This window comes from Acomys minous (assembly GCF_964271855.1).
Source record: "Acomys minous genome assembly, chromosome: 6".
In the NCBI taxonomy this organism is placed as follows: domain Eukaryota; kingdom Metazoa; phylum Chordata; class Mammalia; order Rodentia; family Muridae; genus Acomys; species Acomys minous.
This window is the reverse complement of record NC_140487.1, coordinates 109,948,256-109,970,485: the sequence shown is the minus strand read 5'-3', so window position 1 is coordinate 109,970,485 and position 22,230 is coordinate 109,948,256. Positions and strand designations below refer to the sequence as shown.

General features: G+C 50.6%; 1 protein-coding gene across 4 annotated transcripts; it reads right to left on the bottom strand.

Moving 5' to 3' along the window:
• Positions 1–4,299: 4,299 nt before the first annotated feature.
• TRIM63 (tripartite motif containing 63) lies at positions 4,300–20,963 on the bottom strand. Of its 4 annotated transcripts, none has more exons than XM_084788339.1 (9): positions 20,450–20,963; positions 19,215–19,387; positions 13,934–14,102; positions 12,792–12,887; positions 10,880–11,113; positions 9,051–9,073; positions 8,592–8,716; positions 6,320–6,391; positions 4,300–5,020 (listed from the first exon to the last, which is right to left on the bottom strand). In XM_084788339.1, exons 1-9 carry the CDS (start codon positions 20,606–20,608, stop codon positions 5,010–5,012), a joined length of 1,062 nt encoding a protein of 353 aa, XP_084644465.1. In that variant the 5' UTR covers positions 20,609–20,963; the 3' UTR covers positions 4,300–5,009. The 4 variants fall into 4 exon arrangements, with proteins under 4 accessions (XP_084644465.1, XP_084644466.1, XP_084644467.1 ...); XM_084788340.1 differs by lacking the exon at positions 20,450–20,963 and adding an exon at positions 20,293–20,399; XM_084788341.1 differs by lacking the exon at positions 20,450–20,963 and adding an exon at positions 20,335–20,386.
• Positions 20,964–22,230: the final 1,267 nt, after the last annotated feature.

Here is a 22,230-nt window from a genome sequence, read left to right as displayed (position 1 = left end):
ATATACATAAAATAAAACACATAAGCTAGCACTTAGAAGACAGAGGCAAGAGGATCTCTGTGAGTTAGGGGCCAGCCTGGTCTACATAGAGAAACACTCCCTCAAAAATAAATAATGGATAAAGTAAGACTTCACAAGGTTGGCAGCACTTGGCAAGTAAGGGCAAGAGTGTTAGGAGACCAGGATTATCAACTATCCAGTGAGTTCAAGGCCACGCCCTCTCACACTAGAAGGAGAGGCCAGCTGAGCTGCCAAGAAGAAATTCATCGAACTAAACTGCATGGAAATGATGCTCTCCACCCTACTGAGCTGTCTGCCTGCTGGGCTACATGGTCTGGATTTCCAATGTTTTGACCTGTCTGTTGCCTGTGCTGAAGTGGAATTTAGTGATGCAGCTGTCTAAGTCATTTCTGTACCTGGAAGTAACCTCTCACCCACATTTCTGTAAGTAACCTCAATCAAACTCACTGCTTCACCACACTAGACCCTGGTGGTATCCATACTTTGTTGGTTCCTGATCTGGGGCAAGTAAATGTTTCTTGGTATCTCCTTTTTATTTTTGTTTTGTTTTGTTTTGTTTTTCGAGACAGGGTTTTTCTGTAGCCCTGGCTGTCCTGGACTTGGTTTGTTGACCAGGCTGGCTTTGAACTCACAGTGCCACCATGACAAGTGACAAGTGACAAGATGAGTGACTGTGCCTGCTTGTCTAGTCAATATCATGCAGAGGTGATGTCAAAATAGGATGTTATACTGGTTGTGATTGTCATCATTAAGAAATCTGCTGCTGGGCTGGAGAGATGGCTCAAGAGGTTAAAGCGCATCGGCTGCTCTTCCAGAGGTCATGAGTTCAATTCCCAGCAACCACATGAAGGCTCACAATTATCTATATTGAGATCTGGTGCCCTCTTCTGGCCTGCAGGTGTACATGCAGTCAGAACACTGTACACAAAATGAATAAATAGCCGGGCATGGTGGCGCACGCCTCTAATCTCAGCACTCGGGAGGCAGAGGCAGGTGGATCACTGTGAGTTCGAGGCCAGCCTGGTCTACAAAGTGAGTCCAGGACAGCCAAGGCTAACACAGAGAGACCTTGTCTCGGAAAAAAAAAAAACCAAAAAACACAAAAATCCAAAATGAATAAATATTTTTTTTAAAAAAAGAAATCTGCTGCAAAATTTAATATTAGGAAAGAAGTTTACTATGAGCGAGGGGAGGGGAGAGAAGGAAATGGGAGAGAAACCTAGAAAGAGCAAGAGGGGAGAGAGAGAGAGAGAGAGAGAGAGAGAGAGAGAGAGAGAGAGAGAGGGAGGGAGCTAGCTGGCGGGGAGGGAAGGGAGGAAACCAAGGCAGAGAGAGAGCAAGAGAGACAAGGTGCCAGGTTCGTCCTTTTATATCTGACGCACAGCTGCAAAGCATCTGGCACACACCTGGTGCAGGTGATGATGTCAGAGGTTGCTAAGCAACGGAGAGGCAGGGTGGTGGATCTATTTGTGAACTAACAGTGACGCAATGTCAAGGAAGGTGGAAGCGTCTCTCTTCCCTTTTAAATTATTTATTCACTTTTGAGACGTAATCTCCCTATGTATCCCAGGCTTGAACTCTCAATCCTCCTGCCTCGATCTCCTCAGTGCTAGGATTGCTCTTCCTGGCCCCAAAAGCCTTTAAAGTCTTATGTGGGAGAGTACTTAGTGCTTTCAGCCAGAGATGCCATCTTCCAGCAATTTGACAAAATGTCTCCCAATGAGGGACAGAGGGGATGCCTTACAGCTGAGCTTAGGTGACACAGACTCACTTGGCCGCATACGCATGCATGACTTTACGAGAAAAGTCATGCTGCAGACATCAAAGAAACTAGTATGGGTCAAACAGGAATGCCCCGTGAATGTTGCCATGGCAAAGCTGGCAGAGTCTATGGTGTCACCCGGTGCTCCTGGCATTGTAAACAGACAAGTTGTGAAGGGCAAGATTCTGAGAGGATTCATGTGTATGCTGAGCATGGTCTGAGATGACTTCCTGAACCTGAAAGGAAAGCGTAACCCGAACAGAAAGATACCCGGATTCCCGGCTGAAGCAACAGCTGCCGCACCCCAAGAAACATGCAGTGTGAGGCCTAAGAGACAGGGGCCCCTCCCCTATGAATACACAGCCAGAGAAGTGAAAATAAAAGGCCTCAGTTGTAAAGGTATCTTTTCTTTATTAAAAATTTGTTTACTTTTACTTTTTCTTTCTTTCTTTCTTTTTTTTTTTTCTGAGACAGAGTTTCTCTGTGTAGCCTTGGCTCTCTTAGACTAGCTTGGTAGACCAGGCTGGCCTCAAACTCACAGCGATCCACCTGCCTCTGCCTCCTAAGTGCTGGGATTAAAGGCGTGTGACACCATGCCCCATTTTACTCTTACTCTTACGTGTATGTGTGTGTGTTCTGCCTAAGTGCATGTCTGTGCACTGGTGGCCTTGGAGTCAGAGGAGGGCTTTTTAGCTTTTGTTCATTTTATTTTGAGACAGACCTGGCTGTCTTTGAACTCAGTGTCAGCCTGGCCTTGAACCTACAGAGATCAGCCTGCCTCTGCCTCCCAGGGCTTGGCAGCTTTCTTTTGGTAGACTGCTTCCTGTATTTGTGTTATTCTGTGTTCTGCTTGCCTGTGGGTGAGCGGACTCTACACTGCACTCTGAGAGTAGACGAGGCTAGTTCATTGCCCCTACTGCCCTTGTTAGAGCCCGCTGCTGCGCGCTGCACCATCACCTCAGCCTCAGAAGCGGTGGTTGTCTTGGCCTTCCCTGGAGGGCTCCACCTTGGTCCCTACAGCAGTTGCAGAGTCCTGACTCAGCTCTCCTGGGGGAGGATGAAACTCTGGCTCCTCCCATCACATACGCACTGAACAGGAGCAGTCTAAACACAGATGAGCCATCTCACTGCTCGGGTGAAGGCTCGGGGACCAAGAGATGCTCAAGGAAGCAAACTGGAGCGTAGACAAGTGGGAGGCCCCAGCAGACAAGCTCTGCCCCACCCCCACCAGGAATTCAATCAAGCTGTGTCCTTCCCCACTCCCTAGAAACATGACTGAGCCAGGTGCTGGGGCGCTGACGCAGTGTCCAGCTCAGTCACAGACCATCGGCATGCGTTGGCTTCCACCTCCCCTGCTTCACTTTCATCCTCCTTTGCGATCAGCCCTGGCATGGGACCTCCATGTAAAACACCTGAACTGCCAGGGATGGGCCTTCGGGAGAGGCAGAAGCTGTTCAATGTGGCTCATCACGGGACCAGTTCTCCACCGAGCTCCCGTTGGGAAGTGGGGAGGCAGGGCAAAGCTTCCTGTAGGGGTATGTAAGCCTAGCCTCGGCTACGGTTTTGTTTGTTTGTTTTTGTTTACTATGGAATGCTTTACAAATTTGCGTGTCATCCTTGCCCCGGGGCCATCCTAATCTTCTCTGTATCATTGCAATTTTAGTATATGTGCTGTCAAAGTGGGCACTGTTTTTGTTTTTGTTTTTAAGACAGGGTTTCTCTGTGTAGCTCTACAGATAAACATTGGCCTAGCTTTTTTTTTTTTCCCTCTAAGAAGTTTTTTTTTTTTTTTTAAGATTTCTTTATTTATTATTATGTATACAGTGCTCTGCCTGCACATACACTTGCAGGCCAGAAGAGGGCAGCAGATCACATTATAGATGGTTGTGAGCCACCATGTAGTTGCTGGGAATTGAACTCAGGACCTCTGGAGGAGCAGCCAGTGCCCTTAACCTCTGAGCCATCTCTCCAGCCCTGGCCTAGCTTTTAATCCCAGCACTCAGGCAGATCCCTGTGAGTTTGAGGCCATCCTGGTCTACAAAGTGAGTCTAGGACAACATTGGCCTGTCTGTACCTCTCATGGGCTGGGATTTAAAAGCTGGATGATGCCGGGTGGTGGTGGCTCGCACCTTTAATCCTAGAAGTTGAGAGGCAGAGGCAGGCAGATCTCTATGAGTTCGAGGCCAATCTGGTCTACAGAGTGAGTTCCAGGACAGCTAGGTCTACACAGAGAGACCCTGTCTCAACAGCCCCCATCCCACCCACCCACCCCCAAAAAGCCGGCTGATGTTGATGTTGAATTACTTTTTTTTTTTTTTTTAACTTTTTCTTGAGAAAACAAAACACAAAAACAAAACCAAACATGCTAAAGTTGGCCTCGGGCCTCCTGTAGGTCAGGGTAGAGCGTTCATCTAGTGTCTTTACGGTTCTCGACTCTGTTGCTAGCAACACACACACTCAAGCTGAATGAAATCACACTCCTTTCGCAGTTACAGAGAAAAAGCGCTGTGAGTTTATTTTTTATTCTTTTTCATTTTTTATTTTTGAGACAGAGTCTCTCTATGTAGCTCTGGCTGGTCTGGAACTCCCCATGTAGACCAGGCTGGCCTCGAACTCATAGCGATCCAGCTGCCTCTGCCTCCTGGTGCTGGGATTAAAGGGTGTGCACCACCCCGTGCCCAGCCCCTTGAGCATTTATTTAAACAACATGTAACACAAACTCAGTCCTCTCCCCATGTTTGGGGACGGGCACTGAAATACAGTACATTGCTCCTTTCTAGGCCTTGGAGTGAGACCCAGCCCTCCCACTGAGGAAGGGACATGAGTAGCCCTATTATCTGACTTCCTTCTCCCTTTGTGACAATCGCCAGTCACACAATGACCAGGCGTGATCATACAAAAATTCTCGTACAAAAAGCACCAGATTGGCATACGTATACAAGTATATACAAAAAAAAAAAATCACATTTTAAAAACATACAAAATATTTCATTTTGCACCAACGTAGAAAAGTGTCCTGTGACGTTTTGAATACATTTCCAATCATGTTTCGGCCGCTGCTGGACACAGGCGTGGGGTTTCCTACTCCAGCCCCTGCCATCCGGGCAGAGGGAAGACACACTTCCCATGGTGCCCCTCCCCATGAGCCTCAACTCCTTCCCGAGATGGGCCTGTCACCCGCTTCCCCAGTCTCTGCATCCAGAGGGTGTCTCACTCAGCCAGGTCCTCACTGGTGTCCTGAAAGAGAAAAACCAGACACAGGCTCATAGTGAGACACGGACTTAAGAGAGGACCCAGGACCTCCTGAGCTGTGGTGACATGCCATCTCTAGCCCGAGCTCCTCCTTTAAAGACAAACTAGAGTTTAGTTAACGGAATTCAGTGGTCTGCAGAGGTTCTCAAGCATCCTAATGCTGTGACCCTTAAATACACTTCCTCATGTTGTGGTGACACCCCAACCCCCAAGCACGCAAGTATAAAATTATTTTCATTGCTACTTCATTTTTTTTTTTCTTATTTTTTGGTTTTTCTAGACAAGGTTTCTCTGTGTAGCCTTGGCTGTCCTGGACTCGGTTTGTAGACCAGGCTGGCCTTGAACTCACATCATCACTACTTCATAACTGCAATTTCCCTACTGTTAGGAATTGTAATGTAAACATCTGTGTTTCCCAGTGGTCTTTAGTGACCTATTTGACACCCCACCCACCCACCCAAAGGGGTCGAGACCCACAGGTTGAGAAGCACTGCCTTAGGTTTTTGTTTGTTTGTTTGTTTTTTGTTTGTTTGTTTTTTTGAGCTAGCTGCTTTGAGCAGGGATTGGGATTCCACTCCAGTAACTAAGATTGAAGACTAAGCAGGTGCGCGGGTGAATCCCAGCTCCAGGAGGCCAGTGTGGTCTCCGTAGTGAGTTCCTGGCAAGCTAGGGGTACATTAAAAAAGAAGGAGGAGGTGGTGGTGGAGAGGGTGGAGGAAGAAGAAGCAACTAGAAGATGGCTGTGGGGTGGGTCCCTACATAAATGTGAGGGGCAGCGTTCAGATCTCCAGCACTCAAAGGGATGCCGGATGACCATGGGAGCCGCTGAGATTCCAGAGCTCAGAAAACAGGAAAAGGGATTCGGGAGCAATTTAGCTAGCTAGCTAGCCTAGCAAATCCATGAACTCTGGGTTCTATTAAGGAAACCTGTTTTGAGAGAGAGAGAGGGAGAGAGAGAGGGAGGGAGAGAGAGAGGGAGGGAGGGAGGGAGAGGGAGAGAGAGAGAGAGAGAGAGAGAGAGAGAGAGAGAGAGAGAGAGAGAGAGAGAGAATGAATATATTCTATTGGCTGTCTGTGGTGACACACATTTTTAATCCCAGCACTCGGGAGGCAGAGGCTGGCAGATCTCTGTGAGTTCGAGGCCAGCCTGATCTACAGAGCAAGTCCAGGACAGGCTACACAGAGAGACCCTGTCTCAGAAAAAAAAGAGCGGGGGTGGGGGTGGGGACCAAAATAAGAATAAACACTAAACACACACACACACACACAGGACAGAACTCTTACCTTCTCCCCCCTCTGTGGACTCGGCCTCTTCCTGATGTTCTTCCTCTTCAAGAAAGTCCTCCTCATCCTCATCTGTGAAGAGACCAAGTGTGTTAAGATGGGACTGGCTTCTCACAGCAGCCATTAGAAGAAGATTAGCCTACAGAGGACATCTGTCCCCATTTCTGGGCCCAATTGGGTACCTAGAGGCAGCAGGGACCTAGGAGGTACTGGGCTTGTAGGTCCCAAGCTCACAGAGCCCAGCCCCCATATTCCCCTGCTGCCTACTTTCGGACCACAATCCTTTTTTTGCTCCAAAACACCAGCATCCTTCTCTGTGGCCTGTCTATGGCCTCAGGGACACAGGAGGCACACTTAGGGTTCTGTGCATCTCAGGGGAACAAAGGGGAGGCAGGACAAACATTTCCTGTTCTTGGGATCAGAGTCCTCTGCTTAAAGGAATTTGCTCAGCCTCTGAAATCTGCTGGCTCAGCAATCCTTCTGTAGCCTCCTTCCTCAGTCCACAGAGAGGCAGTCTTGGGGCAGCCTGAGGGTTTCTGCTCAGGAGAATGGGGCAGTGCCCCGTCCCACCCCCCACCCCCAGGGTGCACCCTGGATTCTTTCTTTCTCATCCTGGGATGTGGCCTTGTCCCTTCCCTGACTCCCTTCCCAGGCCCCAGGGACTTGCAGAGTCAGCATTTGTCAAACACAGCCACAAACCAGAGCAGCATGGTTTAAATGCATAATCCCAGCACACAGGAAAATGAGTAGGAGATTAGACACAAATTGGCTGCCTTGTCTCAAAAACCCCAAAACCAAACAACAAAAAATGGCAAGTAAAAACTCCAGCCAAACACCCAGGATCCACGCGTAGTCTCTGCATAATCTCGGTAATCCAGAGGGCCTGTTGCTTAATTTAAACCGGAGCTGCTGCTCATAAAAGCTTTCCCCAGAGAATGGCTACAGGCCGGTGTCACGATGTTTTCACATCGTCTCCTATGTCCTCAGAGCGTCTTGTGAGCCAAGTGGCCCCAGGTGGGGTTTGCACCAGCTATTTACCAGCAGTGTGGGCTTGAAATAAGGGATTACCCAGCTGAAACTTAGTTTCCTAGACTACAAAATTGAAGTGCTAACAGAGCCGCAGCCTGGACTTGTATTAAATGATAGAAATTACACCTTTAGATCAGGGTCTTGGTGCTCAGAGCAAGGAAAGGCCAACCAATAATCGGGCTCCGGGCTGGACGGCACGGCACGGCACATGCCTTCAATGCCTGCACTCAGGAGACAAAGGAATCAGATTTCTGGGAGTCTGAGGCCAGCTGGTCAAGGAATGCTGGTGGTACGTCCTCCCTGCCTTGGTGGGGAGGGCAGCACATGCCTTCAACATGTTATGCTCACACAGTACAACCTGTCTTGAACATCTTTTTCACTATGTAGCCTAGGCTACCTCAAAATTGCCATCTTCCTGCCCCTGCCTCAAGTTCCCAGCTACTAAGTAAGACTCCAGCCCGTACCAAGTCCTAATTTTTAGTCCAAAGAAGAAGGAGAAGGAAGGAGGAGGAGGAGAAAAGAAGAAGGAAGAGAGAGAGGAGAAGGAGGAGGAGGAGATGAAGAAGAAGAAGAAGAAGAAGAAGAAGAAGAAGAAGAAGAAGAAGAAGAAGAAGAAGAAGAAGAAGAAGCAGCAGCAGCAGCAGCTGCTGCTCAGAGAAGCACAGAAGAGCTGCTCTGTGGTAGAGCCACCTGCCTAGCATGTGTGAAGCCCTGGGTTTGACACCAGTAATGGACCCCCATACCACCAAAGAGGAGAGAGAGAGAGAGAGACAGACAGACAGACAGACAGACAGACAGACAGAGACAGACAGACAGACAGACATGGGGGGCGGGGGCAGAGGGGCTTGCCAACAGTCACACAGAGAGCAGACAAATGTCAGGATCAGGATTTGAAGTCAGATCTGTCCCATGCCAGATGTCACGGGCTTTGGATCCAGGCGGAATTTACGTAGCAACAATTCCACACCGGGCACTGTGTTTTAGGCTCTGGAGTCATCACAAAGTTAAACTGTGAGCTGGGCATGGTGGGAGCACACACCTTTAGTCCCAGCAACTCAGGAAGCAGAGGCAGGCGGATCTCTGTGAGTTCCAGGCCAGCCTGGTCTGCTTAGAGAGACCCTGGCAACACTGACTGTGTAACTTGACTTTTTTCAGTGAAGTTGCCTCCCGCCAGGCCTCAAGAGGAGCACTGCCTTTTGAAGGTCAAATGCAGACGAGCAAGTGGCATGACCACTCCCTTTACCTGTCCCAAAGTCGATGGCCCTCAAGGCTTCCGCTATGTGTTCTAGATCCACGGTGAAGTAGTCCATGTCTTCAAAGCCCTGCTCTGTCTTCCCCAACTGGCAGCCCTTGGAAGCTTCCACAATGCTGTGGGGGGTGGGGGGTAGAGAGGCAGTTAGGTCTTGGGGTTCCCTGCAGGAAGGGACAGCTTAGCCTTGGCTCTATGCGGGTCCATCCCAGCCCCACAATCCACCCCTGCAGTGAGGGGATGAAGGGAAAGAGCATTTCTTCTTTAGGATCAGGCAGAGTGGATGATCCAAGTAACTTAGGGCACATGATCTGGAGATGAGTCCCAACCCCTGCAGAGCTAATGCCCAGGGTCCCACTAGGCAGGTGTCAGAGCCTGGCAGGGGGTAGGGGAGTGGGGGGGGGTGAGGAAGTGGGGAGCAGGCACGTGGGCAGCAGTCCTCGAGACACTGACCTCTTGATGAGTTGCTTGGCAGTCTGTGGAGAGAAAGAGCAGAAGTTAGCATTGAAAAGCCCAGGGATCGCCAGGCAGTGGTGACGTACGCCTTTAATCCCAGCACTCGGGAGGCAGAGGCAGGTAGATCTCTTTGAGTTCAAGGCCAGCCTGGTTTACAAAGCGAGTCCAGGACAGCCAAGGCTACACAGAGAAACCCTGTCTCGAAAAACCAAAAAAAATTAAAAAATAAAAAAAAGAAGAAAAGAAAGAAAACTCCAGGCACCACTCCATGGCACAGGCCTAACTCGGTTCCTGCCCTGTTACACAGAACTTGGACAATTTCTCTCTGTCCTTGGCCAGCACGCACCCCAGTATGCGTCCCCTGTCCTGCCAGGAAGCCAGGGTTCTCTGACCAAGCACGCACAATGTCTGAAGTCTCCTGCATGAGAGTCAACCAAACCTCCATTTCAGACAACAGTCTGGACAAAGCTGGCCACGAGGAGAGCTTGAAAGCGTGTGTTTTGGGTACTGTAGTTTTTGTGTGTTTTTAATCTTTTCTTTGTATGTATGAATGTGTGCCTGTGTGTGCGAATGTGTACCTGTGTGTGCGAATGTGTACCTGTGTGTGCTGCAGCCCCTGGAGACCAGAAGAGGATGTCAGATTCCCCCGGACTGAGACAGACACCGTGAGTGCGGGGAACCTAACTCAAGTCCTCTGAAAGAGCAGCAAGCATCTCTCCAGACCTTCTGGGTTTTGCTGTTGTAGTTTAACAGATTTTTTTTTAAAGTGTATGTATGAATGTCTGCATGTGGTATGTATGTATAGTTAGAAATGGGCATGGGGTCCCCTGGAACTGGAGCTATGTATGGTTGTAAGCCACCATGTGGGTGCTGGGACCTGGACCCCAAAAATGTTCTTTTTCTATTCTTGTTTGGCTGGTTTTGTTTGTTTGTTTAAGACAGGTTCTTTTTGTTTTGGTTTTTGGTTTTTGAAGACAGGGTTTCTCTGTGTAGCCTTGGCCGTCCTGGACTCGCTTTGGAGACCAGGCTGGCCTCGAACTCACAGCGATCTGCCTGCCTCTGCCTCCCGAGTGCTGGGATTAAAGGCGTGCGCCATCACCACACCCAGCAGAGAGAGGTTCTTTTTATTACCCAGTTCTGGCTGTCTCCCCAGTGCTGAGATTAAAGGTGTGTGGCACAAAAAGTGTTCTTAACCATCTCCCTCCCTCCCTCCCTCCCTCCCTCCCTCCCTCCCTCTCTCTCTCTCTCTCTCTCTCTCTCTCTCTCTCTCTCGTTTTTTTGTTTTTGTTTTGTTTTTGGTTTTTTGAGACAGAGTTTCTTGGTGTAATAGCACTGGCTGCTCTGGAACTTGCTCTATAGACCAGGCTAGCCTTAAACTCACAGTGATCCACCTGCCTCTCCCTCTTGGGTGCCGGGACAGTCATCTCTCCACTCCCAATATTTTTTTATATTCGTTGTTTGCTTGCTTATTTATTGACAGGGTCTCACTATGCAGTCTTAGCTGGCCTGGAGCTCGCTATAGAGACCAGTGTAGCCTCAAACTCACCAACATTTTCCTGCTTCTGCCTGTGTCTGCCAAGTGCTGGGATCAAGCCAAAGCCATGTGTCACCAAGCCTAGCCTGGCATGTTTTCTTTTTGAGGTAACGTTTTTTTTACCAAGTTGCCCTGAATGTCCCTGAACTTGCAATCCTCCTGCCTCAGCCTCTAAGAACTGGGATCACAGGCGTGAGCCTGTAGTGGTGAGAACCCTGGCAGTGCACCAAGGTTTAAACGGCCTGCTCCAGACAGAGTTCAAATCCACCCCAACCCTCCACGCGCGACTCACCAAGAGGAAGGTGGCCCCTCCAGGCTCGTCCAGAGACCGGATGGCCGTTTCCACAAGCTTGGTGGACTTTTCCAGCTGCTCGCGGTACTGGAGGATGAGGGCCTCGATGAAGCCCAGCTTCTCCTCCTGTTCCTTGGTGATTCTCTGCAGCAGCTCGCTCTTCTTCTCGTCCAGGATGGCGTAGAGGGCGTCAAACTTCTGGCTCAGCTCCTCCTTCACCTGGTGGCTGTTTTCCTGAGGACAGAGAAACCTACAGTCACACCCAACCCGACCCACTTCCTGAGACAGAAGGGCCCGGGAACCACTAGCAGCAAGAAGAGACCCTGCCAAGTCTTCATCTCACGGGAGGCAAAGCGACCAAGAGGAAGGTGCCGGGATGGAAGGCTGGCGGGGTGCAACTTAGCGAGACTTTGTCTCAAAACAGGAAGTAAAATGGGCTTGGCGGTGGCACGATTGGGATGCCGCTCAGAAGGATAACACTCTTCCCTTCCTCCTCACATCTCTGCTAATTGCGGTTATGGCGTCCCTTTATTCCCTCTTACCAGATCCACCCCTCCTCAAGCAGAGACCAGGTTCTCTCTCTCTCTCTCTCTCTCTCTCTCTCTCTCTCTCCTTCCCTCCCTCCCCTCCCTTTTTCTTTGTCTTTTTTGGGGGACAGGGTCTCACTGTGTAGTCCTGGCTGTCCTGGAACCCACTATGGAGAGCAGGCTAAACTCAAACTCACAGAGAGCCTCTTGCTTTTGCCTCCTGAGTGCTGGGATTAGAGGGATATGCCACCGTGTCCAGGAAGAGAAGAATTTTGAATACTCTTTAAGAAATGGGAAAGCTTCTTACTTTCTTTTTCTTTTTCTTTTCTCTCTTCTTCCTCTTTTTCAATTTTTTGTTTGTTTTTTAGACAGTCTCTTGTAGCTCAGGCTGGCCTCAAACTCATGTGTAGGAACATGACATTATTCTGGATCCTCTTGCATGCACCTCCCAAATGCTGAGATTACAGATGTGCTGTCACATCTGTCTGCAGTCTATGGAACCAGCAGCCTTGGAGAGCTCATTAGAAATGCTCATTAGACTACATAGTAAATGCAAGCTCATCCTGTTTTACACAAGGCCTTGTTTCAAAAAAAACTCCAATCAGCCAGGCAGTGGTGGCACACACCTTTAATCCTAGCACTCTGGAAGTGGACCCAGGTGGATCTCTGAGTTTGGTCTACAGAGTGAGTTCCAGGACAGCCAGGGCTATACAGAGAAACCCTGTCCTAAACAAACAAACAGAAATAAAACAAAATCAAAGACAGACAGAAAACAGGCTGGAGAAGTGGCTCAGTGGTTAAGAGCCCTGGCTTTTCTTCCAGAAGATCTTGATTCAATTCCTAGCACCCACACGGTGGCTCACAACCATCTGGAACTCCAGTTCTGGGGAACCCGACTCCCTCTTCTGGCCTTCCCTGGCACTGCACACACAGTGCACAGACACATATGCAGGCAAAACATCCAAATTCGTTTTTTAAAATCTTTAAAAAAAAAAAAAAAAAAAAGGAAGAGATGCAGAATTCTGTCTCATTCCAGATCCACTGGGTCAGAACTTAAGCTTCCATAGGCTCCTGAGTGAAGCCTTGCTCTGCTGCAAAACGGTTAAAGCCGGAGACGGTCAGGGAGTTATTGGTAGGTCCCTGCAGTGACGGACCAGCTGGGACCGTCTTGGCTTTGGACAGGCTCTGACACAGCTGCCGCCTGTGTTCAGGAAGTGTTTGCGGAGTGAGTGGAGCAATGAATGTGAATGTGGCCCCTTTCCTGCCATCTCTATTGGGCACCCAAGGCTCAATCCTCAAACTGCGCTCACAGCTCAGGCCTTCCCCAGAGACCTGTGGCACTGGAGGTGGCACTGGAGGCTCATAGGGCCAATATGCACCCTCACCTTGGTCACGCGGCAAGAGTCCTCCAGCTGAGAGATGATGGTCTGCACTCGGTCATTCCCTGCCACCAGCATGGAAATGCAGTTATTCAGCTCAGTCTGGATGGGAGAGAAGGGAGAGACTCAGAGCCAGCACACGGTACCCCTGTTCCCCGTCTCTGACTGTCATCAGTAGCATCACTATCCCTCCTTTTAGGGTACAGTTCAAGTCAAAAGCTGAGACTACCACAGATGTAGTATCCTTTATGGGCAGATAAGGCCCAGAGAGGGGAACCGAGCAACCCAAAACACACAGCAAGGCACTGACAAAGAAACAAAGGAAGCCAGGCATGATGGTGCACGCCTTTACTCCCAGCACTCGGGAGGCAGAGGCAGGCAGATCGCTGTGAGTTCGAGGCCAGCCTGGTCTACAAAGTCCAGGACAGCCAAGGCTACACAGAGAGACCCTGTCTCCAAAAACCAAAAACATTTTTAAAGAGGAACAAAGAAAGGAAATGCTAGTTTTTTTTTCTTTTTTAAATTTTAATGTATTTATTTTGTTTGAGACAGGGTCTTACTATGCTGCCTTTGCTGACCCAGAACTCAATATACAGACCAGGCTGGCCTCAAGTTCATATCAACCTTGCTACTCAAGTACTAGGCCTAAAGGCCTGTGCTACCATCCCCAGCTGCTAGTTTCTGAGAAAAGGAATAGAATTTGGAAAGTTCTAGAAGAGAAAAGTCCAAAAGACTAGTGGAGTGTGCAGAACAGAGAGTTTGGGAAGCAGGGCTACAGCTCACTCCACGGCAGGATGCTAGCATTGCTGTGGCCTGGGGGGGGGGGGGGAGGCGGGGGAGAGCCTCGAATCCGCCTTGTGCCACACGAGAGGCTCAGGCAGAGAGGTCTGGGACCCCGGGCTACACAGGACGGGACAGCCATGGCCTGGGAGTCTGGCCTCTTCCCTGTGGCCACACCCAGGTGCTCTCAAGTGGCTCTAAGTATAACCCATGAGCTCAGCCACCTCCCCCAGGGAGGCAACGGCTGCTGTCCCCGTGGTCTGGGAAGTCCCTCCAGAGGAACTGGTCCAAAAAAAGCCGGCTCAGCACATCCACAAGGGTCAACTCCGTCCCCGGAATCACCTGGGCACAGTGCCTGTCATCCATACCTTCTGTCCCTGGAAGATGCTTTGCAATGGGGCAACCTCACAGGCCTGGTGGGCCCCAAACACCTTGCACAAGGAGCAAGTAGGCACTTCACACGTGAGGCAGTAGATGTTGATTTTCTCATCTTCGTGCTCCTTGCACATTGGGTGGCTGTCCTTCTGCAGCGGCCGACTAAGGTGGGGGGAAGAATCATATGTCAGAGTGTCCCTTCTCCCTGTCCTGTCCGGATGTCCCCTCTCCCCAGCCCGTCCTAGCTCCATGCACGGGAGGCCACCACATCCATATGTCAGCTCCCAGTGGATCTGGCTGCTCCAAACACTCTCCTTTTTACCTTCTGGGAGCCTAAGATCAAAGACTCTAACAACATCAAACAAACGTATTTTTCCAAGCCCTAAAACTCAGGCTCCAGCGCCTCGACTTGGCCTGGGTTGGTACAGGACAGTGGGAGGGCCCCAGAATTCCAGTCAGACCAGAAGATGCTAACCATAGGGAAGAAGCAACAGAGAAATTAAATGGACGTACCCAAAGGTGGCCCAGCAGCACAGGCAGGGGAGGCCAGAACACCTCTGTTCTAATTATAGCCCCATAGCTTTGGTGGCTGAGGCCTGAGCAGTCTACTCTGATGGCAGCCCTGACATCTATATTTAATCCATCAGACTGTACCCTCCAATCAGCCATGGAAGCCTGTTTGTTTTTCTTCACTGAGTCTATAACATACAGTACCTGGCGTGAAGACCGTGGAAGTGAAACACAAATAGAAAGAATACATCAGTAAACACATCCCGAGGGTTCAGAGAAGGGCACAGTACGAGCACCTGATGCCGTACAAACAGCACATGGTTGGGGGCAGGGCGGTCTAGAAGCCCAGAGCAAACCTCCACTGCTTCTTTTCTAATTTTAAAAATTGCATTTATTGCAGCCGGGTGTGGTAGCGCACGTCATAAATCCCAGGCCTCGGGAGACAGAGGCAGGAGGATCTCTGAGTTTGAGCGAGACCAGCCTGGTCTACAGAGAGAGTTCCAGGACAGCCAAGGCTATTATACAAAGAAACCTTGTCTGGAAAAAAAAAATTGCATTTATTTACTGCGTGTGTATACTGGGAGGAAATGTGTGTGAACTCACAAGTGTGAACACGCATGGAGGTCAGAGAACAGCCTGAAGGAGTTGGTTTGCTCCTTCTACCATGTGGGTCCTGGGGATAGAACTCAGGTCGTCAGGCTTGGCGGCAAGCACCTTTGCTCACTGAGCCATCTTGCCAGCCCCAGAGTTTCTTCTTTCTTTCTTTGTTTTTTTTTTTTTTCCAGACAGGGTTTCTCTGTGTAGCCTTGGCTGTCCTGGACTCACTTTGTAGACCAGGCTGGCCTCGAACTCACAGCGATCCGCCTGCCTCTGCCTCCCGAGTGCTGGGATTAAAGGCATGCGCCACCACGCCCGACGAGTTTCTTCTTTCTAATCTCTCTTTCTCTATTGCTTCCTCCAGTTAGGGTGCCTGGCACGGTCCTCTCCAACATGGGTCCTTTCCCAGCCTAGATGGGGGTTTTGGAGTGGAAACCTTACCTCTCAAACTAGGCAGCCCTTACATTGAGTTAGGATAAGCCGCTTGCCTACACTACGTCTGATCCTCAGCCCCTTTCATCTACACTTCTCACAAATCTCAAACAGTGGTTATTCCCCCATCGTTGTCAATGTCTCACCTCCCAACCTGGCATTTTAGGTCCCACTTCAAGTTTTACTGGCTCCTCTAGGGGCCCCTTTCCAAACACTTGTTTTTGGTTTTGGGGTTTTTTTTTTTTCCTCTTTGAGCCCAGGGACCCCATACTGTGGCTGTGGTGCCGGGCGATTTTCCTGGGCCCACCTTTTGCTGCACCCTAGCATGGCAGGAGGAGGTCAGGGTGTGGAGCAGAGAACACCTCCCTCCCTGGTGGCCAGGCATCAGGGTCAAACGCTGGTTTTTCCTGTGACTCTAGTCCTTCCATCCTCTGTGCCAACCATGTCAGAATGTGCCCTGTGGGGCTCTGAGGAGACCCTGGCTGTCATTCACCTATTGAGGGAAAGCCTCAAAGAGTTCAGACACAGGATGCTCTTCAGAACCCCTCAGCCGTGGGTTGACGCTGCTCTCCTATGAATTACGTCATCCATCAGCGACAGCAGCAGCAGCAGCAGAAATAAGCATTGGTGGACTGACCGAGATGGCTCAGCCGAGAAGGGTACTTGCAGCCCAAGGCCAGCAACCTGACTCTGATCCCTGAAGTTCAGGTAAAGGCAGAAGGAGAGAAATGATTCCACAGAGTTGTTCTCTGGCCTCCACACATGGGCCATGGCGTGTGTGCACCCACACTCACACCCACACCCCACGCTAGTAATTATAATAAACAAAATTTGTACAAGAGGTATATGCATGTGTTGTCTGGGGAAGAGACCACGTTCTGACCAGACACTCGTGTTAAAGAAGACTCTACCACCAAGCTACATTTCCAGCCCCTTAACTTTCAGTATTTTGTTTTGACTTTGAATCAGGATCTTGCCCAGTTGTCCCGGCAGAAACTGCATTTGCAGTGTAGCCTAAGGGAACCTCAGACTCGCAAGTAGCTGGGATCACAGGCTTATGCCACCGTGCCTGGTGCTCAGCAGTGGCCATTTGAAGCGTTGTGTTCCAGCTCCCTCAGAGGCGATATAACAAGTGTAGAATAGTCACAGCGAAGCCTGGCGAGGTGGGTGGGCAATTAAGAGAGCTTACTGCGGGGTTGGACAGATGGCTCAGAGGTTAAGAGCACTGTCTGCTCTTCTAAAGGTCCTGAGTTCAATTCCCAGGAACCACATGGTGACTCATAACCATCTATAAGGAGATCTGGTCTGCAGGTGTGCATGCAAGCAGAATACTGCATACATAATAATAAATAAGTAAATCTTTAGAGAGAGAGAGAGAGAGAGAGAGAGAGAGAGAGAGAGAGAGAGAGAGAGAGCTTACTGCTCTTGCAAAGGACCCGGGTTTGGTTCCCAGCTCACAGCCATGTGTAACTTCAGTTCTAGTCCCTGGGGGATTGTGATAGCTATACCTTGTCAACTGCACTACATCTGGAATTACCTAAAACCCAAGCGGCTGCTTATGCCTGTAAGTGTTTGATTGTTGAGACAGGTTTTCTCTGTGTGTCCTTGGCTGTCCTGGAACTTGCTCTGTAAACCCAGTTAGCCTCAAACAGAGATCCACTTGCCCCTGCCTACTTAGTGCTGGGATTAAAGGCGTGCACCACCACCGCCTAACCAGGGCTTTTTTTTTTCCTCCCTTAACTAAATCACTTGAAGCGGGAAGACCTACTTTTAGTTTTGTTTTTGTTTCGTTTTGTTTTCCGAGACAGGGTCTCTGGCTGTCCTGAACTAGCTCTGTAGACCAGGCTGGCCTCGAGCACAGAGATCCACCTGCCTCTGCCTCCCAGTATTGAGATTACGGGCGTGGGCCAGCACACCTGGCTGGGATGAGCCATTTTTAATCCGGATCTTTTTTGAAGTGGGAAGATAACACCTTCAATCTGGGCCACACCTTCTCCTGGCAGCTAATATAAAGAATATGGAAGAAGGAAACTCTCTCTGTGCCTGATCTCACTCTCTCTCTAGCAAGCCCAGTCCTTCAGTGGCATTAGAGCCTATTTCTTTGGGATTCTGGCATGTACTGAAGACCAAGAGGAGACACCCAGCCCCGTGGACTGAACTACTGGATGCTTGGACCTTCTTTTGGTAGGCAGCCATTGTTGGACTAGCTGAACCACAGCCTGTAAGGCATTCTAATAACTCCCATATATGTAAACATATATATATATACATATACATATATACATATATATATATATACATACACAGTATATATGTGTGTGTGTGTGTATATTGTGTACATTCTGTTTCTATAAAGAACCCTGACTAATACAGAGATCCTGTACCTCCAATCTGGTCTCCACAGATACCAGGACACACACACACACACACACACACTTACATAAATAAAATCTTAAGACTGGGATTGAGGAACGAAAGGATCTCACATTGATACCAGCTTGGGCTACACATCAAGGCTCCATCTTGACAACACAAGCTTCTCGGATGCAGATCAGTGGTAGAACATTTGCCTGACGGGGTGTTCAGTCTCTACCGTTGAGTGCAAACACGCACTCACACTCACACACACACACACACACACGGAGCAGGGAGAATAGTCACCACCAAGTCAGTCACCCCTTCTGCAGTGTCACCACTTGCTGGCCTAACTAACCTGAGCCTTCATTTCCTCAAGGTAAATCAGGGGGCGAGAACGCCTTGTGATAGCACCATGAGAAACGCATAGAGATGCCGAGGGCAGGGCTCGGCGCTCTGTGAACGTCTAATCTTTTAGATATCCTCTTTGACAATCACGGGTCCCCCTGTCGGCTCCCACAGGCTGGGCTTGAGCTCTCAGTCCCTGTGGCTCAGCCTTCCAAGGGCTGGGATAACAGATGTGTTCCATCTTAACCGGTGAAGGTTTTAGGCTGTGAAGCCATGAGGTGAGTGGTCCGGGAGCCTTGTTGGGATATTCTGATTTACTTGATTGATGGATAAATGGATTGATTGGCATTGATGCTGTGGATCCCAGCATCCGGGGGCCAGGGCCCTGTGCAGTCTCAGCAGGCTCTACCGTCCAACCTCAGTCAGGACGCCCTTCCTTGTCAAGATCACCCCAAACACTGCACAACCCCCTGCCACTCACAAATTCTGCCTAGTAAACTTAGGGTAACTGTCCAAAACTATCGTTACTGTTGTTATTAATATTATTATTGTGGAGAGGTGAGACAGGGTCTCATTCTGTAGACCAGGCTGATCTGGAACTCACAGCAATCCCTCTGTCTCTGCCTCTCAAGAGCTGGGTTCATAGGTGTGAGTCCCCACACCTAGCTGACTTTCTTCAGGGGTTCCATTTCCTTCTCTACGTAGGAATAATCCCACAGGATGAAGCGTTCTTGGTGCCTGGCTTGTGATCCCTTATGGACCACTTGGCTACGTTCTCCCCAGGTGTTTTCTCAGCCATGAGCCGGGCCATGCCGCAAGCCTCCCCCTCCCCCCCACCCCCCCCCCCACAACCTGGTCTCCCCAGAACCCAAGAGCTGAGGTTCTGTCTGAGGTAGAGGGTGATGGTTCTGTGCTAATACAGATGGCTGTGTGGCTGTGGTCTCCCCGAGGCTGGGGGGAGGAGGGGAGGGAGGAGGGGGAGGGAGGCAGGTAGCTGGGGCGGGAGGCTGGGCTGCTGAGCTGAGCACTGACCTGGAGCACTCCTGCTTGTAGATGTCGATGATGTTCTCCACCAGGAGGTTTCTCTGTAGGCCGTACACCCCATGCCGGTCCATCACCACCTCATGGCGGCACGAGGGGCAACGGAACCGACCTCCAGACATGGACAGCGAGACGCTGCGGTTGGTCCAGTAGGGATTCGCGGCCTGCAGACAGCCAAGGCGAAGAAGATGAGGCTGGCGGTTCCTCCCTTCTCCTTTCCCCAGCTGCCCCAAACACACTGGCCAAACCAAAGGACACTGGCTCCTGGTCCTGACCTAGAACCTGCCCACCCATGCGGGGGTTCGGAGGGTTTCTCGCTCGAAGCACTCCAACAGTCAAGAGGTTCAGTATCAGCCAATGTGAGTTCAAGTCATGTGACTTTAGACAAGCCACTAGATCTCTCTATGCCTCGGTTTACCACTGACATCACAGGCCTTAGAATTAGAGCCAGCTCCTAGGGTTGTTACTTTAAAAATGACTGTGGGGGGGAAAAAAAGTTTTGGTTTTTCTGTTTTGATTTTGAGATAGGGTCTTGCTATCTCAGACCAATTAATTAGCACAGACTGGCCCCAGACTCTTAGCAATCCTCCTGCCTCAGTTCCCAGTATGCTGGGATTACTGACCTATACACTACACCTGATTTTGGAAGGACCACTTGCTGTAGGTAGGGGCTTGGGACCCTTGAACCCTTCTTTCCAGTGCAGTTACCACAACTGTTCCCGATGGGGGTCCCTTCCGACCCATGCTGGAACACACTGCCTCTGAGCTGCCCGCTATGGCTATTTGCCTCTTGTCACCCTCCCCCCAAAGCTCTGGGCCCTCTGCCATCTGGAGCTGGGCTCCTGCCCCGGGGTCTGGTTCCTCTCTCCTCTCTACCCGCCTCCCCCTCTTATCACTTGAGGCATTTGACTCTTGACTGGAGAAGCAACAGTGAACCATCCAGGCAGCGCAGGGAGCCGTGGGCAGGGTGGGGACTAGACGCGTGCGTCATGGAAGAGGACTGAGACAGCTCCCCTTTCCCCTTAGCCCCATCCCTACCCGCCCCGCCCCTCCTCCCCAACGCCCCAACCCGTGAAAGCCCCTTCTCAGAGGTCTCCGCACCGGGCTTCACATTGGAGTGAGTGGTCAGAAGCATCCTAGGCTGAGAGGAAGGGGCGCCTGAGAAGCCATGGAGGGGATTGGGGGAGGGGGCTTCCGGTAGGGGGTTTCCAGGGCCTAGTGCTGACCTGGAAGACGTCGTTGGCACACTTCCGGCAGAGGTTGTGCTGGCAGGGCAGGATGACCACAGGCTTGGTAAACATCTCCAGGCAGATGGGGCAGATCAGCTGCTTTTCCAGGTTCTCCATGGCGTTTCCGTCCGGAATCAGGCTAGATTTATAATCCATATTGCTTTGAGATGCGACTGTCTCTTCCACCTCTGTCACACTAATAGGAACCGGAGGGCTTGCCTTTGTCCCCAAGCGCACTCGGATCTTCTTTGTCTCCTGTTGCCCGACTTCTGTCTTGGTCTGAGGCCCCTCTGATATTTATAGCGGCACCTCGGTCACATGAGCCCCAGGAGGGGACCAGCTGAGCATTCCGAAGCCAAGCTGCTGGCCGGGGCTTGAGTTTCCTCCAGGCCTCAAAAGATTTGGCCCTCTCCTATCACATGCAGGGATGAGCAATCGCTGTTCCCCCAGGGATGGGGGTCGTAAACAAGAACAGACTGTACAGGGGAAGGCCGGCTACCCTGGTTTCCTGCAGAAGGTAGTATATCCCCTCCCCCCGCCCACACACACACCAAATCAACTGAGAGTGAGGGATGGTACCTCGGGAGAGGGTCCCTGGCATTCGAGGGGTTAAGAGCCAGCGCCCCTCAGGAAGCAGAGGCAGGCAGGCAGATGGCTGTGAGTTCGAGGCCAGCCTGGTCTACAAAGTGAGTCCAGGACAGCCAAGGCTACACAGAGAAACCCTGTCTCGAAAAACCAAACAACAACAACAACAACAACAACAAAGAGCCAGCGCCCATGTACCCGGAGGGACACTAAGTCAGTTTCCCTTCTGGATCCTTGAGCAGCTCCAAGCTAAGGGCTTGGGATAGCCTTTCTGTGAGCCCCTCCCCGTGCCTCGGACTCCAGCCAAGCATTTCTATCGTGTCTTTAGAGACTCTTGGGCTGAGCAGCCCTCCCTGACACCCCTCAGCCAGTTATCGCTTTGGGGCTTTGGAGAGGGATGGTGGGATGGCTCAGCAAGTGGAGAGACTGACAAACTTGCATTCACGTGTCCCTCTGTTTTCCCTACACTGACTTGCTCACAGCCCAGAAAGGAGACAAATATGAACTCTCTTGAGGTGCCTCAGAACCTGCCCTGACACTTGGAAGTCCGCAAGAGGCTCCGCTGGACTCTCTATGGACAGTTTGTTCTTGGGCCACAGGAAGAAACTACGAGGCTGTGGAATATATGGACCTGGAGACAGGCGCGCTCCAAGCCCTGAGATAAGACCTAGTGATCTGCAAGCCTATATCCCCAGCTACTGGGGAGGCTGAGGCAGGGGAATCTAAAGTTTTGGGCCATCCTGGGCTACATAGTGATGTCATGTCTCTGCGTGAAAGGTGAAGCAGGGCATGACGACACATGCCTAAAGCTCCAGGTCTTAGAAAGGAGAGGCAGGAGTTCAAAGCCAGCCTGGGCTACATGAGACTCTATCTCAAAATAACAAAATACTGTCGCTATACACCACCATGACCCCTCACCACAAACCACATCGCCCCAAAAGAAAAGGTATAAAATTGCGTGTTTGGCTGGGTGTAGTGGCTCACGCCTTTCATCTCAGCACTCGGGAGGCAGAGGCAGGCTGATCTCTGTGAGTTCGAGGCCAGCCTGGCCTACAGAGAGAGTTCCAGGACAGCTAGAGCTGTTACACAGAGGGTGTGTGTCCCAGGTGGAGAGGAGAGAGGAGAGATGGGGGTGGGTTTACCACAAGGAGTCACCATGAGGAGCAGGAACAGCCAGGGTGGACTAAGATGGC

Bases quoted from the DNA above. Each gene is read 5' to 3' on its own strand.
- TRIM63 (XM_084788339.1), bottom strand. From the start codon at position 20,608: ATGGATTATAAATCTAGCCTGATTCCGGACGGAAACGCCATGGAGAAC. The intron at 14,103-19,214 runs GTCAGTGCTCAG...CCCCCACCTTAG, and splicing joins TACAAGCAGGAGTGCTCCAG to TCGGCCGCTGCAGAAGGACA. The intron at 8,717-9,050 runs GTCAGTGTCTCG...CACCCCCCACAG, and splicing joins GCCAAGCAACTCATCAAGAG to CATTGTGGAAGCTTCCAAGG.